Source organism: Phodopus roborovskii, unplaced genomic scaffold (assembly GCF_943737965.1).
Source record: "Phodopus roborovskii unplaced genomic scaffold, PHOROB, whole genome shotgun sequence".
Classification (NCBI taxonomy): Eukaryota; Metazoa; Chordata; class Mammalia; order Rodentia; family Cricetidae; genus Phodopus; species Phodopus roborovskii.
In genome coordinates this window covers 6,687,239-6,706,573 of record NW_026126514.1, presented here as the reverse complement: position 1 = coordinate 6,706,573, position 19,335 = coordinate 6,687,239, and the positions used below count along the sequence as shown (strand labels likewise).

The following is a 19,335-nucleotide window of genomic DNA, read 5'->3' as shown; positions in this document are numbered from 1 at the left end:
AGAGGAGAGCTATCTGGCTAGGGAACACTAAAATGTGTATTATTAAGTCCTAAGATGACGCTATTGTATCTAAAAGTAAGAACTTTAGGATGTGCATTAATCTGTGTGCTACTATGACTGAATACATGAAGATAGTTATTTTTAAAACAACAGAAATTATTTCTTGCAGTTCTAGGGGAGAAATATAAAACATAAGCTCAATCTGACAGGATTTGATGGAGACCTTCTTGCTGCATGCCTTGGAAGGGAGCTATGTGCTAACATGGCAGAAGAGCTCAAGGGCAAACTGCCAGGTGACACATGAAGTCTGTTTTATTGGAGGCTAAAAGCTGTTAAGCAGGAAGAAGCCATTATAGTCACATAAGATCTTCAAGGCACCATCTCTTAATCCTAACCTATTAATGATATCTGGATTTTAGAAGTGATACTTTCACATTGTACCAGTGGGTAAAATGAAATCAAGTCATAAGCATGGATCCCTAACAAAATAAAGCAATGGTCTTGCAAAAATGTATGTCTTAAAGAACTATAGCAATGGCTCACCCATTAAGAGCACTAGTTACTCTGCTAGTGGACCTGGATTCTGTTCCCAGAATCCACATAATACCCAACAATCATCTGTAACTCCAGTTCCAGGGGATCTGATGCCCTCTTCTGTTCTCCATGGGAAACACAGGCATTGGCATTTGGTGCACAGACAGACTTTCATACAGACAAAACACATAAAATAAAGATAAATAAAATCTCAAAAATCTAATTATGTATTTTTCTTCACTGTGGAGAAGGTGGTTTCTACAAGTCCCAGAAGTCCTCAACAGTGAATCCTTTTGAACCTTCATCTTGGACTCTCCACCTCTAGTGTAATAGAAAATGAAATTCTGGATGTGAGAAAGAATGTGTAGCAGATAAGAGCACTTGCTGCTGTAGAAGACCTCAATTGGGTTCCCTGTACCCACATGACAACTCACAAGCATATGTAATTCCAGTTTCAGGGGCTCTGTCATCTTCATCCTTGGCCACTACACACAAACAGACATGCAAACAAAACACTTGTACACATACAGTAAAAATAAATAAATCTCGATGGGCAGTAGTGGCACATGCCTTTGATCATATCACTCAGAAAGCAGGGGCAGGAGGATCTTTGTGAGTTCAAGACCAGTCTGGTCTACTCAGTGAGTTTCAGGACAGCCTCCAAAGCTACACAGAAACCCTGTCTCCAAAATAAACTTCTAATTTTTTTTCTGTTGTGTAAGTCATTCAGTCTGACCTTTAGTTACAATAGTCCAAACTATTAGGAGAGTTTATTGGAGGAGATGGGTTGTGGGAGCAATAACTGTACAGATAGAATCATGGTGTTACTGCATTAAGAGCAGAAACAAAAAAAAAATCATGAGATAGCCTTCATAAATTTAGACTGGAATGTGTCTAGTGTAGTGGGCATGTACAAAAAGAAACAAACTAGAAGGTAATTCAGTTCAAGGGAATGAGAGAGAGGTTGGCTGGAAATATGAATTTCAGAACTTTCAGAAATGGGTGATGATTTATGGGCCCTAAGGATGAATTTACATGACAGGAATCTAACATTTGATTCTGAGAAGAAATGTCAAGGGACAGAAAGAGGGAATTATGACACAGTGGTGACTTTGAAAGGCCCAAGTCTCAAGGTAAATCCTCAGTTGTAAACCCCTGTAAAATGTTTTTATTAAGTTACATACTTTCAATATGTAATGACACAAAGTATATGTTTCCTTCTAAAAGGGATAGATGCAGGCATAGGAAGAAAAGACCAAAGCAAGACTGAACCCCTGCAAGGCAAACAACCTATAGCTTCATGTCCAGTGTCTAGGGTGTGGGCTAGTACATGGGGTTGGACAGCCCTGCTCATATGCCTTGTCATTTACAGCCCGCACAAAGCCTCTTTTGGGACAGCTCTTCATAGCCCTGGCTTCTGTGACACCGAGTCGTAGGCATCACTCCCAGTTCCACACCCAGGGGCTCCCTGTACACATTACCTGGCCTCATTGGTTTTTTGTTTTTTGCTGTTGTTGGTTTTTTGTTTTGTTTTGTTTTGTTTTGTTTTTCGTGGAACCTGGCCAGCCTCTGTAGTCTTGAGCCATTGCATTCATTAAGTTTGCAAAACTAATGTTATATGGGTGGTGTTAAGTTCTGTTACCAGCTTGAGAAGTAAGCAGGACCCTTTCACTATGGCTGCAATGACCTTTGAGGGCCTTCACATGTGGCTCAAACTAGGGAAACATTTTCCTGGAGAGTCCTTTTCCAGCACAGCATCTCAGAACTCTCTCTCTCTCTCTCTCTCTCTCTCTCTCTCTCTCTCTGTCTGTCTAATGAAAGTTTCTCCAATGGCTTCATGTTTTTATACCCTAAAGACTTCTCTTGGTGGGTCTTCTCCCCAAAAGACCTTTACTATTGTCCCAATGTAAAACATGAGGTTTTTGTTTAAGTCTTTAACCATTATTGCTATGTTCTCTACTCTGTCCACATAATATATGCTCTTTTCCTATGCCAGCTGCTCATTTTTCATATATTTCATATATCTCAAATATTTCATATAATTCATATATTGTTCCTGATTCTCTTGGCTAAACACAAGCAGTAATAACTGTGCTTTGGCCTGTCTTAAGAGTTCCTTAGTTGAATCAGTTAGGATGCTGTAGCGGTGTTTTTCTACTGATGACCAGTAGAGGGCGCTGCGGATAGCCTCGGCCTGTGAGCGGAGAGGAATCCAGACTGTCGGGTGGAGATTATCAATGCAGGCCTGACAGTACCGGGCCATCAGGAACTTCCTGGCGACAAGTTTTGAACATGAGGGGCAAGGAAAGAAAAGGGAAATGTCGTAGAAGAGAAAGACATTGGAAAGGGAAAACGCTGTAGCGACTTCACAGGAAATATTGCAAGCATACTAAAGGCAACAAATTTTGATAGGCGATAGAAGGCAGAAAAAAGGAGGTTCTATCACCTAAAGCTGAATGAGAAGTGCTGGAAATGTAGCTCTCCTGGCGTGCTCGAGGTCCCGAGTTCCAACCTCAGCACCAAATAAAAAGAAATACAACATATAACATAAAAGCTAAATGATGGTGCGCAGGTAACTGCCCACTCTTGAGGACCTTTGTAGCATTTACTGCCTTTAAAACGTTCTGGCTAAAGTTCCCAGCTACCACGTCCACTCTAACGAAGAAACTGAATACAGAGACTAGCAAGCTCCCAGTGTGCCTGGTAATGAAGGCGCACTGCATCAAATGAACATCTTGTTCTCCACATCTTGTTTTCCCTCTTTTCAAAGGACAATTTAGCGCTCAGTTCCCATTTCTCTAGGCTTTGTAAACTACTCATGAGATTCACTCCTTTCTCAAACATTGTCCCACCAGGGGGCGTCCCTAGAATTTTGTAAAGAGTAAAGGTTTTGGTTTCAACTTGGGGGCGGGGGAAATCAAAAGCATAACTCCTAAGAGGGCTTGACCCTCTTAGAGCGAGGAAAGAGCCGCATCTTCTCCTCATCCAAGGCTGGGGGACTCTTCTGACAGAATTTAGTCTCCATAAGAGCTTCCTCCTTCTCACAGCAGAGAAGGAGGTACAGCAGCCTCTCGCTATGTCCCTCCCCTTCACCCGTGCTCCTTAACATACATACATGCATGCATGCATACATACATACATACATACATACATACATATATATATATATATATATATATATAATCTCAAAGGTTCTAGAAAGTCAAGCTGAGCAGTGGAAGGATCTCTTCCTTGGAAAACTCCAACGCTGTCCTGATGCTCACCTTGCCTAGTGAGGACCCCAAGGATGCTGTCAAAGCTAGGGAAAACGTAAGAGAGACTCTAGTAACTTTCCAGAGACCAGATAACAGAAGTTTGGAAGGCACTCCTTGAATCGCTGAGTTGGAGAGTAGTTAACAACCCCCCTACCACACACACACACACACACACACACACCACCTCACTCTTAAAAAAAAAAAAATCATGTGTGTGCTGCCTGCATGTATATATGTGTACTAAGTGTTTTCCTGGTGCCTGCAGAGGCCAGAAAGGGGCATCAGATCCCTTGGAACTGGAATTACAGAAGGTTGTGAGCCATAACGTGCATGCTGGCAACAGAACCCAGATGCTCTGCAAGTGTTCCTTCTTGACCTCTAAAACAGCTCCTCCAGGCTTTCAAGTCCTCAGCACAGCACAGCCTAGCAGAGATCCTGCACCTGCAGCGGGGGCATCAAGAGTAGTGGGTGTTGCTTCTTACACAGCATCAGAGGCTTGTTCCCCAAGTTTCTTTAGGTTCAAAATACTAAATCAAAATAATTCCTGTATGCTAAGGACTTTAAAGATGATCAAACCCTGTCACAGTATCTCATCATGGACTATCTAAGTTGCTATCTAAGTTGACAACGAAAATTAGGGAGTTATATGAGGCAGTTTTTTGCTTCTGCACTCTCTCTCTCTCTCTCTCTCTCTCTCTCTCTCTCTCTCTCTGTGTGTGTGTGTGTGTGTGTGTGTGTGTGTGTGTGTGTGTGTGTAGGGATTTGCTCCTGGAGCTCATTCACCAGGAAAGCTACTCCAACTCCAAGGCTTCTTCTGCCCACACAGACAGCACTAAAAGATGTGGGGGAAGTAAACTGGGACACAAAACTTCACTGGGACGGCCTCTTTCCCAGGGTTTGTTACAAAATGACTGTATACCCCTGCAATGATTTAGTGCTAACACAGACGCATCAGGTGGGGAGGAGCCATATATATATATTCTGACCTACCCACCCAGTATCTTATGAGTAGCTGTTAAATAAATCATGAATTGCAATAAAAGTTGAAACTGTGTAACATTAGAAGGAACACACTTAATACCCCAGAAAGACATGAAGGGCTTCCTGGGAGTTAGAAACTTGCAGGCTGAGGAGTAGGTGTCAATCCTCTCCCTAATATCCTAGCTTGCCAAGCTCCAGGAATTGGGAAGTTCACATAGCTTTCCCAGTGAGCACTCCCCTTTTCAAAGACAGTTGAGGGTAAGAAGGGAGTTTCCCTCTGTTCACTGTGCTACAAAGACTAGTGACTCCTCCGAGGCTTGGGCCTCTGCAGCTCTTTGATATCTAACCAGTGAGATCAAAGTGACCCTTTGGAGCTGAACCAGCTTCGGGCCAAGCTATGTATGTCCTAGGGTCACCAGGCTCAATCCACTTACAGCAAGTTAGTTGCAGGTGCAAAGGATGACAAAACACACCCTTGAGAGGTGGGATAGAGTTTTAAATATTAATCCACAACTAAAAGAGAAAAAAAATCTCTGGTTTAACCCATGTGGGCCCTATTCAGAAAGAGATGCCGCGAACCCGGGAGAGACTCCAAAGGCCTTTGCATACACCAGCTCAAAGATAAACACACAGCCAGCCTTTTTGCCATGAGGCTTTGTGCATTCAGTTTTACTCTTATCAGTGCCAGTGCTTATGGAAAATAATGCAAGGACAGGTGTTTATGAAGCGATAGGAACGTGAGGTTTGGGCCACAGGATGCTGCAGAGACCCCCCACCCCCCAGGTCTAGATAAGATCTGGTAGTGCTGCAGTCCTGAGAAGGTTGGAGCTCATTCCATCTCCCCCCCACCCCACCCCCACCCCCGGCGCCCTCCCAAAGGTAAAGCCCGCGTAGTTGCCTGCCATCTTCATCCCTGCAGCTCCAACTCGACTGCAGAGCAGCATCCCCACCCCGTGCTGTATAGTTGGGAATGGGATCCTCAGTTGCAGTAGAACCAAAACCATGTTATCCCCACTCTTCCAAACTGGACACCTGCTGGTGTTACTGAAAGCTCAGGCTGTGTGACCTAGAGACTATGGAAGACAGCACAAACCTTTCACTTCCGTCTAGCAGGCCGCTAAAGAGGCAAGCAATTTGATAATACCTACAGAAACTGAAATATCGACCTTGGCAGTGAGCTTAATTTTTTTCTCCTCAAAGCTTAGGGCGTGTTTTGCTGTGCCTGATTTTGCTTAACTCTCAAAAACAAAAAGAAAACAAACAAACAAACAAAAAACCTTTTAAGAACGATATCCTTAGGTAAATGGCATTGAAACGGAGAGAGATGAACGACACCACACTTGGTATTTCTTATGACTATCAACAATTATAAAATAACGGAGATAAAGGGAGACAGACCACCAATGCCTTCCTACTAAGACCCCTTTCCTAACACTGGCGGGTCTGGGTCACGCCTTCAGACAAGGTCTGCATTCGGTTCTGCCTGCCCTTCCCATGGTTCACTTGATCCGGCTATTCCCCTCCCTGCACTCTAGACACCTTAGACCAAAGTACTGTCGACGGGGTCTGAGTTCATCTTGAGAGCGCCCCCCAGAGAAGTCCCTGAGAAAGAGAGCGCAGAGCTTGGCTTTCCACTTGTGTTTAGCTACACAAGACACAGAGCACCTGTCTGCTTAAAGTCAGGGTTGCCTGCTCCAAAGCCACGGTGGGGGTGGGGGCTGCTCAAAAATGCCGGCCCAGATGGGAGGCCCAAGGGTGCTCAGGGCCTTCACTACTGAGGTAGGTGGTGAGGAAAGCTAATGCTAGTAGAATCCTTGGCTTTGTGGTGAGGGAGTGGAGAGCACTCTTCAAGGAGAGGGTTGAGATCTTAAAAAAGCAAATAAAACAACTTTCCATGCTATAATTGCTATTAATGGAAAGGAGCCTATGCTGAATTAAGTAGTTCAAAACTGCTTGTTCATTATCTGGAGCTCCCTCACTACAAGGAGGGGAAAGAAAATTTGAAAACAAAACAAAACAAAACAAAACAAAAACCCCAAAATCAAGAAGCCTCCTTGACTGGCCGCCGCCGAAGTGTCTAGGAGGCACCTGCCGTGCCAGGAAGCGCTCCGCCCTCCCGGCTCCTAGCGCGCCAAGGAAGCTCAAACAGTAGACAAGCGAAGCAAAAACAAAAACAAACAACATCGAAAACGTTTAATTTACAAGGAGAAAATCGGAGGTGGTTTCCAAATCCGTGTCATGCAGGGCTTGGCTGGGTGGCCCACTCAGCTGCTGAGGCCGACCTGGTAACAGCAACGAGGCTGACGCCCCCCGGCCCCGCTAGGGAGCACAGCCCACAGCTCCCCCTTGCCAGGCGCCCAAGGACCCTCAAGGCGCGGGGCTCACACTTGAAGCCTGGGAACGCTCAGACAGGAAACCCACTTCCTCCTAAGCAGTTTCTTGCTAGCCGGATGAGAGGCGCCCAATTGAAGCAGAATGATCCTCATCTACTAATATCCAGCGTGGCCACAAAGCGACCGGCCATTTACGCCGCCACTTTAGACAAAGATATTTGGTTATTCCCGGGGAAGCGAGTGCACTTTTGCATGGCTGAGCTCCGGGAGGAGGCGAGCCTCAGCCCAGCCTCCCGCCCGCTGGGCTGCAGGCGTCCAGATATTCGCCTCCTCCCGGACAGCGAGTTCCACCCGGGTTCAGACTCAATTTCTCTCGGCAACCGACCCGCAGCTGCTCATGCGGTTCCCTGCCCAGGCTCTCCCTGAAGCACCCGAAGGGAAAGCAGAGGGAATCTGGGCTGGAGTGCTGGGACTGTGATGTCCTCGGAAGTCAGCACCAGCTACAGAAGCCGGAGTATCCAGGCCATGGGCAAGGGTCAGGGGCACCAGGTTTGTTCGAGATGGGACAACTTCAGTGGTGGACTCTCATGTTAATCCCCGCACCCTGGTCCTCCCAGCTCAGAAGGCGAGCGGTGTTCTTGCCTGGGCCGGCAAAAGGGGTGGAGAAAGGGAGCGGTAGGGTGGGGTGGGCTGGGGGGGGGGCTGGTCCGCTGAGGAGCCAGGAGCTTGGGGGGGGGGTGGCGCGGGGATCGGCGACAGCCTCCCGGAGGCTGTCGTTCCCTTACTCAGCTCCCCCTCCGCCCGCTGGGATTCTCTCGGGTAAGGGGAAAGGGGGCGGGGAGCAGAGGTGTCCCTCTGACGGCGGCAGAAGAGGCAGACAGACTGACAGACACGTAGACCAACAGTGCAGCCCCAGGGTTCATCCCCAGACTCGCACACTCTTTTGGTGGTGACTGGGGCTCAGCGCAGCGCAGCCCGATGTGGTCCGGAGGCGGTGGGAAGGCGCGGGGCTGGGAGGCCGCAGCGGGAGGGAGGAGCAGCCCCAGCAGGCTCAGGTGAAACCCCCGCTCCCTGTACCTCAGCCCCCTCTCCCCAAAGACCAGCCTCTGACCCTGGAACCCCGTCCGAATTGGACCGCGGTTCCACTTTGTAACTCCTCAAGTTGGTTGCAAAGCAGCATTCACCTTCCTTCCTCCTTTCCATCCCTCCTCTTAGGTTACTCTCTACCCCACCTCTGGCCCTCCCGCTCTCGGCTCCCTCCTCCTTTCCCTCCCCCGCCTTTTCCTCGCGCGCCACAGGCACCCCACAAAAATGGGGGTGGGGGTGTCTAAGGGAGGGGGAAAGTAATGCTTTGGCTCTCTCTCTCTCTCTCTCTCTCTCTCTCTCTCTCTCTCTCTCTCTCTCTCTCTCTCTCCCTCCCTCCCTCCTTTCTCTCTTTGAGACCTAAAAATCCTGACAAGTGAAGCTTAAAGGTGTTTACCTTGTCATCAGCATGTAAGCTAATTATCTCGGGCAAGATGTAGGCTTCTATTGTCTTGTTGCTTTAGCGCTTATGCCCCGCCTCTGGTGGCTGCCTAAAACCTGGCGCCGGGCTAAAACAAACGCGAGGCAGCCCCCGAGCCTCCACTCAAGCCAATTAAGGCGGACTCGGTCCACTCCGTTACGTGTACATCCAACAAGATCGGCGTTAAGGTAACACCAGAATATTTGGCAAAGGGAGAAAAAAAAAAGTAGCAAGGCTTCGCCTTCCCCCTCTCCTTTTTTTTTTTTTTTTTTCCTCCTCTTCCTTCCTCCTCCAGCCGACGCCGAATCATGTCGATGAGTCCAAAGCACACGACTCCGTTCTCAGTGTCTGACATCTTGAGTCCCCTGGAGGAAAGCTACAAGAAAGTGGGCATGGAAGGCGGCGGCCTCGGGGCTCCGCTAGCAGCATACAGACAGGGCCAGGCGGCCCCGCCGGCCACCGCCATGCAGCAGCACGCCGTGGGGCACCACGGCGCCGTCACCGCCGCCTACCACATGACGGCGGCGGGGGTGCCCCAGCTCTCGCACTCCGCTGTGGGGGGCTACTGCAACGGCAACCTGGGCAACATGAGCGAGCTGCCGCCTTACCAGGACACCATGCGGAACAGCGCTTCGGGCCCCGGATGGTACGGCGCCAACCCAGACCCGCGCTTCCCCGCCAGTAAGTGAGGCCGCCCCGCCGCGGGGCCGCGGGCTGAGCACAGGAGGCGCGGTCAGTGCAGCCCGCGAGGTGCGGGGCTCGCCCGTTATGTTAGGCTTTGGGGTGGGCAGCCAGGCAGCACCGTCTAGGAGTGGGGTGCGGGAGCAGGACCTTCTTCCCCATGCTGGGCTAGGATTTCAAAAGAGGCACTTAGCAGGGCCGGGGTCCTGCGGATAGGGACAGGTGCTAGCACCCAGCAACCGCAGGCGCCAACTATTGACTTGACCCAGAAGACTTCAGGGTTCTCAAGGGGGGCCCACCCTGAGCTGAGGGCTTGGGCCAGCAGAGTTGGAAGAAGCCAGGCCGGGTCAGGAGAGAGGCCGCCCTGCTGGGACGCATCCCAGCGCCCAGCCCTGCTGCCTAGCTTTCTAGAAGTCTCTAGGCGGGTTGAGAGGGCAGCTCTGGAGCCGGCTCTAAATGGGCCGAGCAGGTGTCCTCACCTAGAGCTCAAGAGAGAGAAAGCAAAAGGCCAAGCGCTGGGAAGCTGGGGCTTTCAAAATTGAAAACTCCCTTTTGGTAACCCCCCTGAAATTGGGGTCTGCCGTCGGATCCCAGCTCTCTGCACCCCTGGGCTTCCCACCTAGCTCACACACCCTTTTCCCTCACTGTACATTCTGGTTCTAAAGAGACCCTGACACCGATGAAGAGTAGCTAGGCTTGAAACCCTTAAGCTCTTCGACAGCACGGCCCGGGCAAGTTACTAGTCACTCCCGGGATAGCTGGGCCTCTGTCGGGAAGGAGCGCTAGGCAGCCTAGGTGAGGAGGATGCCGTCGAAGGTTGGGGCCAGCGGACCAAGGGCAAGGAAAGCAAGTTTGGCTCATCCCCGGTCCCGGTCCCGGCCCCGGCCCCAGCCAACGCTGTGCGTTTGTCGCTTTCAGTCTCCCGCTTCATGGGCCCGGCGAGCGGCATGAATATGAGCAGCATGGGCGGCCTGGGCTCGCTGGGGGACGTGAGCAAGAACATGGCTCCGCTGCCTAGTGCGCCCCGCCGGAAGCGCCGGGTGCTCTTCTCCCAGGCGCAGGTGTACGAGCTGGAACGGCGCTTCAAGCAGCAGAAGTACCTGTCGGCGCCGGAGCGTGAGCACCTGGCCAGCATGATCCACCTGACACCCACGCAGGTCAAGATCTGGTTCCAGAACCATCGCTACAAGATGAAGCGCCAGGCCAAGGACAAGGCGGCGCAGCAGCAACTTCAGCAGGACAGCGGCGGCGGCGGCGGAGGTGGCGGGGGAGCGGGATGCCCACAGCAGCAGCAAGCTCAGCAGCAGTCACCGCGCCGGGTGGCCGTGCCGGTCCTAGTGAAAGACGGCAAACCCTGCCAGGCGGGCGCCCCTGCGCCGGGCACCGCCAGCCTGCAAGGCCACGCGCAGCAGCAAGCTCAGCAGCAGGCACAGGCGGCTCAGGCGGCTGCCGCGGCCATCTCGGTAGGCAGCGGTGGCGCCGGTCTAGGAGCACACCCAGGCCACCAGCCGGGCAGCGCTGGCCAGTCCCCGGACCTGGCGCACCACGCAGCCAGCCCCGCAGCACTGCAGGGCCAAGTCTCCAGCTTATCCCACCTGAACTCCTCCGGCTCGGACTATGGTGCCATGTCCTGCTCTACCTTGCTTTATGGTCGGACCTGGTGAGATGAGACGTGGGACCTGCAGAGCCTCACCACTTCGTCTCTGCCCGCCATAAAGACCACCACTCGCCCGCTGCTCTACGCGCTTCGACTTTTCTTAAGAACCTGTTTGTGTTTAGACCAAGGAAAAGTACGCAAAGACCAAACTGGACGCCTTCTTCTACTTCTCCTTCTTCTCCTTCTCCTTCTTTCTTCTCCTTCTTCTCTTTCTCCTCGACACCCTTTTCCCTTCATCCTCCCTTCTTCCTTTTCTCTTTCCTATCTAAAACTTGTGGATTATTTTTAACATAAAAAGAAAATAGAAACAGCCAAGCAAATCCGGCCCCTTATGGATTCTTTAAGCAGAGAACAAACACAGGGTATCTTTCTGGTGGTTCAAATGGGTTCCCCGGCTTGGGCATGGCATAGTTTTGGAATCTGCTCTTCAGGCACCATGGCCCCGGACTCTAAAGACGGAAAACTTCCCTCTGGACGTACTCTACCAGCAAAGTGGGCTTGCTTGTAAATATCAGGATTTCTCTCTCTCTCTCTCTCTCTCTCTCTCTCTCTCTCTCTCTCTCTCTCTCTCTCTGTCTGTCTCTCTCTGTCTCTCTCCCCCCCCTTTTTTTTTCCTCCAGAAGGAGGACAGGGGCTGGGAAGGGGAAAGATTCACTACACAACCCACTCGTACCTGACACAAAGGAAGTGCCCCTTCCCTCGCGCCCTCTGGCCCTATAGGTTCAGTCCAGGCTGGCCCCTCAGAAATTGTTTTAGGTTTGATGTGAACATGTAGCTGTAAAATGCTGTCAAAAGTTGGACAAAATGCCTAGTTTTTAGTAATCTGTACATTCTGTTGTAAAAAGAACCCCAGCCCCGGTCCCCGGCCCCTCACTTTTTTAAGGGCATCGACAAACCTGTGTATATTATTTGGCAGTTTGGTACTTGCAGCATCAGTCTTCTTCTTTTCTTTTTTCTTTTTTCTTTCTTTTTTTTTTCTGTTGTAACTTATGTAGATATTTGGCTTAAATATAGTTCCTAAGAAGCTTCTAATAAATTATACGAATTAAAAGATGTTTTTTCTGATTAAAACCCTTTCTTTTTGTTTGGTTATGATTTGGCTTTAAATGGATTGGGGAAGGGGTTAGGGGCTCATCATTAAGCCTGATGGGATCCAAATTATTGGGTCTGAGCTTGGGGATTCTGGTTCTAACCCAGGTAAGGAAGCCAGTTCCAGAGTTTCTGTCCCACAAAAGAGGGGATTTTGTTCAGCGTTAAACTTTAATGGAATAAAATCTTGAGCAGTCTTGGGGACTATTTGATAGTGAGGATGGAAAGTAAACTACTTCTCTAGAAGGGGAGGTAAAGGAAGAAAATGGGACAAAAGCAATGGACATTTTATTTTTCTTTTTAAAGAGCCAACCTTCTGTTTTTAGGAGCCTCAAAAGCTGGCCTTACACATCCAACCCCATGTTTGAAGCCGTGGACCAGGCCAGCCATTTGAAATAACTCAGGAGGACCTATCTTTCTAGTGAAACCATTGCCTTTGTATATATGAATGCCAAATCTATATTCTTAGTTCCCACTCAGCCAGCCTCATCACACTTAGAATCTGTGTGGTGACTGTGTGGTGAAGTGGTTCTAACACTCCAAAATGAGTTTCCTCTCTGCTCAGGGATCATCAGCTGCCCCCTCCCATCCTAGAACTCCCCATGGCTTCTAGTGGCTGCTCTGTCTTATTTCAGCGTGGACTTGGAGCAAGCTTTGGGGTGTAGTTTCACTCTTTATCCCAGAACTTTCAGTTCTGGGGTGCTAAATCTTTGCAGCAATGAAGCCTCCCACTCCCAACTTTCTATCATCCCCAAAACAAAACCAAAATAATCTTAACCCCCTCTCTGATCGTTTTTTATCTCCATTATTAGATATGTATGCTAGGGAAAATACTAAGGTTGTAAGGGGTAGTGGTAAAAGAATAATTATGGACGGAGACAGCTCCTTGGATGAACTGTTTTTATGAGTTACCCCTGGCAAACCAATGCAGACAAGGCAGCCTGTGGGTTCAGATAGACAGCCCTATCATCCCTGGATGCACTCTGTGCATGCAAGGGTTTGTTGTGGTGATTCATTGACTTTTGGCAAGTGTTGTGTTCATTTTTCACTCAGATGTTCAACTATTTTTTTCTTTCATGCATCCCTTCTTCCCTCCTTCCCTCCCCTTCTCTCTGGCATATCCTTGAACAACTTTTCCTGGTTCTGCACTGCATCCCTTCCCCCAGGGTCTTGTTTTTGAAAACAATAAGAATTCAGCAGTCTTCCACTGATGTCTAGGGGATTTCTACCCTATAGTGCCTTAGGAGGGGAAGCTAGGAGTAGTTTTCTTCCTCGGAAAACTAATCCTGGCTACTGGGATATGGCTTTTTAAGTCTTGAAACTGCTCTGATATTCTGAAAGAATGGTCGGTTGTCTGCTGAGAGTTTACACTGGTGGCTAGGAGGTGTGGGGATGGTACTCTCAGCAGACCTCATATTTTGGAAAATCAAAACCAGGAAAGTTTAATTATTTCTGTTGGGATAGCTATCTGAGATTTTGGAACAAGGACTGCAGGCTGTGGCTATGGGGGAAGCAGGTGTTAGCAGCTGCTGTTCAGCTCCTAAGTAGGGAGTGAGTTTAACTCAACCAGTCCCACTGGGCACTACAGGCCCAGGCAGAGCCTAGCCAGGGTCTGTAGACACCATATTGCCCTGCCTTCCTGCATTCTAGCAAAGTTCACAACTGCAGTACTCCCTGTCTTATCTTCCTTATGTAGTTGGAAACACTAACAAATACATTCTTCTCCAGAAGGCTTAGTTAGAAGTTTGTTTATTTGTCTCTGGAATAGATGAATCCTGAGGGGCCTTGGGGATGAGACCCAACAAACAGGGCTTGGGTCCTTTCTTATCACTCTGATTCCTCCAGCTGCTGCCTAGAGGACCTGTGGCAGCTTCTGAAGCAAACTTGGGATGTAGACTGAGGCTCTCTCTATAGTAAACTAGTTCAAAGTGAGAGCTCCCCACAGCTTGGGAACATCCTCCTCCTATACAACCTGCTACAGGTCAGCATCTGGAAGGGACACTTGCTTATTCCAATAACTCAGGCTCAAGTTGGTTCTGACCTCCTAGGAGAAGAAATAAGTACTCCGGAGATAACCTTGGCACTGAGATGTTACAAGAGGGAAAAACATCCCCAGTGAGCCTATGGAACAAATGCCCTAGAAACTGTCCCCTGATAAGTACCCCACCCAACCTCAGACCTCGATGGTTCAAGCCGTGGGGGGATTTTGCAGACTTGTATCCTCCTCTTTGCTCCTCTCCCCCACCCCACCCCAACCCCGCCACACCATGTAAACATGAGGACTTTCTCGAGAGCCCTGGAGAGCCGGCTCTAGTGGCCTCGGGGCCTGAAACCCCAGGCTTGGCTTGTTTGATGTTTAGCATCCCAAAGCGGCTCCCCACCCCCGCCCCAGCCTGGGAACCCCAAGCAGTGGGGCCGAGGGGAAGAAAAAGCAGTTCTCTCAGCTGGCGGGGCGGTGGACTGGGCTGGGCTCAGAGAAGAGGTGAAAACAACAGCACCGAGATGCTCTGAGCAGGGAAAGAAGGGATTCTGAGATGCTGTGGCCACCCATAAGGACACAGCTGGGGTCCTCAAGGCCAGAGAGAAAGAAATATCCCAGCTTGTGGGCACACACCGGAAATAGGGGTAGCCTGGTGGAAATAGCAAGAGCAAGATAAGCTGGGTCCGGTCCAGTTAGAGAGCCTTCAGGCGATCAGGGCCTTGAGGAGATAGCGCTTTGAGTCACTGCTCAGAATTTGGCTTTTCATAGGGAAGGACTTGTTTAGGAGTCTTCCAAGAGATTTAAAATGCTTCCAAGTCTGGACCTGGGAGCTCCAGTGATGATGCGTGGATGTAGCTTCATAGTCATTGATTTTGAAAGCCCAGGAAGATTCACAGACTTAAAAAGGCCACACAACCTTCGAGCTGCCTGGAGTCTGGGCGGCGGTGAGTACCGCGGAGCTGTTGCAAGGAATGGGTCTCTTCTCAGGCGATCCCAGATAAGAGAAAATGAGAGAATGGTTTCCTGACTTCCAACTCATTAGGGAACAGGTAAGGTCAATGCTTTCTCTATTATGTCTTTATCTTAAAAGCAGGTCAATTTAAGACAAGGGAAGGGGGAAAAATCCACAGCGAGAATCGTGCTGATATAGGCTGACCCCTTTCCCGAGCTTAAATAAGCGAGACAGTCTTTCATTTCTATAAACAAGGAAGTTGGGGTACCCTGCCTTGAATCTGGCCATAGCTTCACCACCTCCTCCCCATCCCTCCCTAGTTATTAGTGTGAAGCAGGGCGAACAGACGATTTTATTAGTGGGGAACAGGAAGCCTGTTGGGAAAATGTGAATCTGAAATAACATGATTCTTTCACAGTTTGCTAGCTTGTTTCGAAAAAAGGAGTAGCCTAAGGGTATTGGGGAAAATGAGAATGTTTTCTTGTTCAGCCTGTTCGGAGATGCCTGAAATCACCTTCATCCAGTCCTCCCTACCTTACTGCCTAGTGTGAGCTGCACTATTTGTATGTGTTCCTGGGGTTTCTGCTCACCTTCGGTGGGACCCAGTTCGGAAACCTACCTCAACAAAAAGTTTTCTGGTGTTCCTTCAAATGAGTGGCTTTTGGAAGGTGTGGCTTCGCCCCAGCCACCCTCTTGATGTCTCAAGAAATTGTTATGCCTGTTATTGAAGGGGTGAGTCAAGGATTGCATGAATCCCCACCTCACCCCACCCCACATATTTGCATTTTTGAACTTTCTTTAATGGTGTCTTAAAGGAGGAAGAGCTGGCCCAGTGAGATAGCACAGCTTTTGCCTCATCTGAAACCACAGTTAAAGTGTCTGTATTTCTTTTCAATAGTGACCTAATGCCAACTTAGCAGGTATCTAGGTTCACCCTTGATTGTCTGTTCCCTCTTATTTGATACATTTCCATTTTATTTCTGCTTCCTAGACATTTATTCCCTTCACTGTTAAGACTTCTTGGGTCATTTTGTATAAGATTTCAGTACATTTTCCTTGTTTAATTTCTTTCAGCAGTTGGAAGTAGCTGGTTCAAGCCTGAAAGCTACATAAAAACATAACATAAACACATATGTTGTCAATGCCAGGATTTAGTGAGTTTTTCCCCCTCCAATAGAAGGAGCCATATCTGTTTCCACCTACTCTGTAAGTACAGATATGTGTATAGATGTTTATGTATGTATACTTAGATATATACACATATATCTTCCATACATGTATTGATTTTATATACCTTTTCAAAAGATTTTCTGAAAGAAATTTCAACTATAGAACTGGATGTTACAGAATATATTAGTTATATTGAAGAAAGTTGAATGTATCTGTTACCTCAATTAAGAAATCAAATTAAATTGAGTTTCCCTTAAAGATAAATACAAAAGTCCTTAGTTTTTTCCCATTTTAAGTTACAGTGTTTATTTCTTGTAATGTGAAACTCTAGAAGCTTATTACTTGGAGAGGCATCACCTTTTGTTATCAAGGTGCCTGAGATCTATCTATGTACAAGACACCTTGTGGCAATCTACAATAGAAGTTGTACTCTCTTACTGTATGTCACTCATAGGCAAGTTGATAAGGAAACTACCAACAAGCTAACAAAACTAAGAAGAGATGGAAAGGAAACATTCCTGTTCTTTATTAATATCAAATGGCCTCTCTATGCTGGCCTTTCCATAGTAGTGGAAATAAGAGAGTCTGCCTGCATGCTGTTGGCAAACTGCCCTACCCTTGCCTCCCTCACTCTAAGAAATCTTGTCTTTGATAGCTAACTCCCTGTTATTAGTAGCAGAATTGTTGGTGTCGTGTTAAACGTTGTATTTCTAGGACTTCAGGTGATTGCTGTTGAAATTCATCTCCAAAGTATAAGAGATTATCCCACATATAATGAAAAGCAATCCTTGGATGCCCTTCCCCTGCAACTTACTGTTCTGAGATGATTCTGTAGGAAATCATCCAGAAATACCTTCCATTTCCACCTCCCAAAGATGTTGCTTGAGGTTTCCAAAGTGCTAAAGAAGCAGGTTTATTTGGTCTGTATGCTACTGATTTGCCCAGTCTCTGCATACCCTGTGCCTGTCGAAAGTGTAACCCTGAGCATTGCCTTAATGATCCAAGGGAGGTTCCTTTGAGCTGGTTGCTTCTTAGGCCCTAATTCAGGACACCCAGATGATATTTACTGAACAGACTATCCTGCCTAACCCAGAAAGTTAAAGTTCCATTGATGTTTCTGTAAGAACTATGTTTCTCAACAGGCTTACAGAGGCAGGCTACTTCAGGGGATTAATTGTTTCCCCAGACCTGGCCACTCTTAGGTGCCTCAAGGTCTGCAGGCCTGTGTGGGGAATACAGGAGGTGGGCCAGCCAAAGACTAGCAGCTTATTTTGTCCCATGACTGACTTTGTGCCTGCCTAACAATTGCAACCCAAAATCAAAAGCATCCACAGATCCCTATCTCTGGACAGCCAGCCAGAAGTTGGGGCTAGTTAGCACTACCATCAACCTACAGCATTACTTGACCATTTGCTGTTCCCTGACTGCAATTCGGAGGCTAGGATGGGTGCAGTCAATTTTGAAAGTGCTGTATTATGTCATACCCACATTTGACAGAACAGGTAAAGCTTGGGTCTTCCTGGACAACCATAAAATCTATCTGAAACTAAATGGAAAAATCTGCTGGAAACTCTTAACAAGAAGCAGCTCATTCCTCCATTGCCTATGATGGGGATAAAGAGAAGACACTGAGTTTTGTGGTGGTATACAAACACCTTAGCAGTAACCTTTCAGGAGGAGCCCTTTCTAACAACTGCAATGCTGCAGCAACACAAAATTAGTTGTTTAAGAAAACATCTTGCCGTGGCTTATGACTCAGATTCTATCGGTTGTGGACTCTGAAAGTTGGGAGCTTATTAGTGTGTGCTTGTCTTTGCTTTCTGGGGAAGCAGAAGAAGAGTTGGACTGGAAAAAAGGAAAACAGAGTGGTAAAACACCTGTGCCTGATGAAAGTATGGGCTTCTTTCCTTAGTTGTGACATCTGAGAGGTTGCTAAGTAAGGCATATGTGGTTTAAGGGTTAATGATGGTGAGGCTGGTCTGGAGATGCCTGGGAGGTGCTGTGTGTATGGTGTATGAGCTTTGGACCATCACACAATGGTTATGTAATTATCTGGCTGAAACATGTTCAAATGGCAAGAAGTTGCAAAACAGATAGGTCTTCCTGAGAAAAGAGGGCGCTGGTTACAGAGGCCTGCAGCCATCATCCTTTCTTCAATACATTTTAAACAAGAGGGTCTAGTGAGTGATTCTGATTCAATACACATAATCAGTTTGCAAGTCTTATTTCCATTTGAAAACAGGGCCATTTACAATCATAAGAGCCGGACACGCTGAAAGATACTGAGTGCATTAAGAGCAGATGATGGGTGACAGAATCTGTAGGCAAGCACTAAATATTTTCTTCTAGCCTCAGACCTGTACATCTTGTGTGTCTTTAGTCCCAGTGTAACATGAACGGAATATTCCTGTTGGATATATAACTTGTTTGCTTAAAAACGGGCACCCTCTGATCAGGAAAGGGAAAATGGCTAAAAAGAAGCCATGTTAATTGTGTTACTCTAAATTGCTTACTAGTCATATTTTTAAAGAGTGTTGCCTAGAAGTCCATGATCTTGAGCCATGCAGCCCTGTACTTTGTGAAGGATACTAACTATAACCTGAGGCTTAGGGCAGAAGTGCAGAGCCTGGAAGAAAGCACAGAGACTACTCTTGCAATTCCACAGCTCAAGACGTGGGGGCCCTCTGCGCCCTGGTGGCTCCAAATTGGTTGTCAGGGGTCTCAATGAAAAGTAAGGAGCCTTTTCATTGAGCCTCTTGAAATCTCCGGGCTGTTTTATGGTCTCTCGTTCAAAACCAAGACAAGCAGCTGCCTGCAGCCTCCGACTTCCTGCCGGCACCCTCCCAAACCCATTCCTCTCTCTCTCTCTCTTCTTCTTCTTCTTCTTCTCTCTCTCTCTCTCTCTCTCTCTCTCTCTCTCTCTCTCTCTCCCTCCCTCCCTCCCTCCCTCCCTCCCTCCCTTCCTCTCTCTCTCTCTCTCTCTCTCTCTCTATCTCTCTCTCTCTCTCTCTCCAGCTCCCATTCGAGGCCACAGCTGCTGCACCTAGCCCCACTTCCCTGACTTCAGCTTACATTGCCCATCACCCTGCTCAACCCCAGCAGGTGACTCTCTATCAGGTTGTGAATTTCCAGAAGGAATGATTTTTTTTTTGTTGCTCCTTGCTCGTAGCCTAGCCTGCCTGCTGACTCCACCTTAAAC

At 48.1% G+C, this 19,335-nt stretch overlaps 1 protein-coding gene across 3 annotated transcripts; it reads left to right on the top strand.

The window, feature by feature from the left end:
* Positions 1-7,484: 7,484 nt before the first annotated feature.
* Positions 7,485-12,001, top strand: Nkx2-1 (NK2 homeobox 1). 3 transcript variants are annotated; one of them, XM_051195873.1, is made up of 3 exons: positions 7,485-7,651; positions 8,902-9,287; positions 10,206-12,001. In XM_051195873.1, exons 2-3 carry the CDS (start codon positions 8,915-8,917, stop codon positions 10,949-10,951), a joined length of 1,119 nt encoding a protein of 372 aa, XP_051051830.1. In that variant the 5' UTR covers positions 7,485-7,651; positions 8,902-8,914; the 3' UTR covers positions 10,952-12,001. The 3 variants fall into 3 exon arrangements, with proteins under 3 accessions (XP_051051830.1, XP_051051828.1, XP_051051829.1); XM_051195871.1 differs by lacking the exon at positions 7,485-7,651 and adding an exon at positions 7,835-8,794; XM_051195872.1 differs by lacking the exon at positions 7,485-7,651 and adding an exon at positions 7,836-8,157.
* Positions 12,002-19,335: the final 7,334 nt, after the last annotated feature.

Excerpts from the sequence above, each read along its gene's own strand:
- Nkx2-1 (XM_051195871.1), top strand. The coding sequence starts at position 8,655 with ATGCCCCGCCTCTGGTGGCTGCCTAAAACCTGGCGCCGGGCTAAAACA. Across the intron at positions 8,795-8,901 it reads CCAACAAGATCGGCGTTAAG|CCGACGCCGAATCATGTCGA; the intron begins GTAACACCAGAA and ends TTCCTCCTCCAG. Across the intron at positions 9,288-10,205 it reads AGACCCGCGCTTCCCCGCCA|TCTCCCGCTTCATGGGCCCG; the intron begins GTAAGTGAGGCC and ends TGTCGCTTTCAG.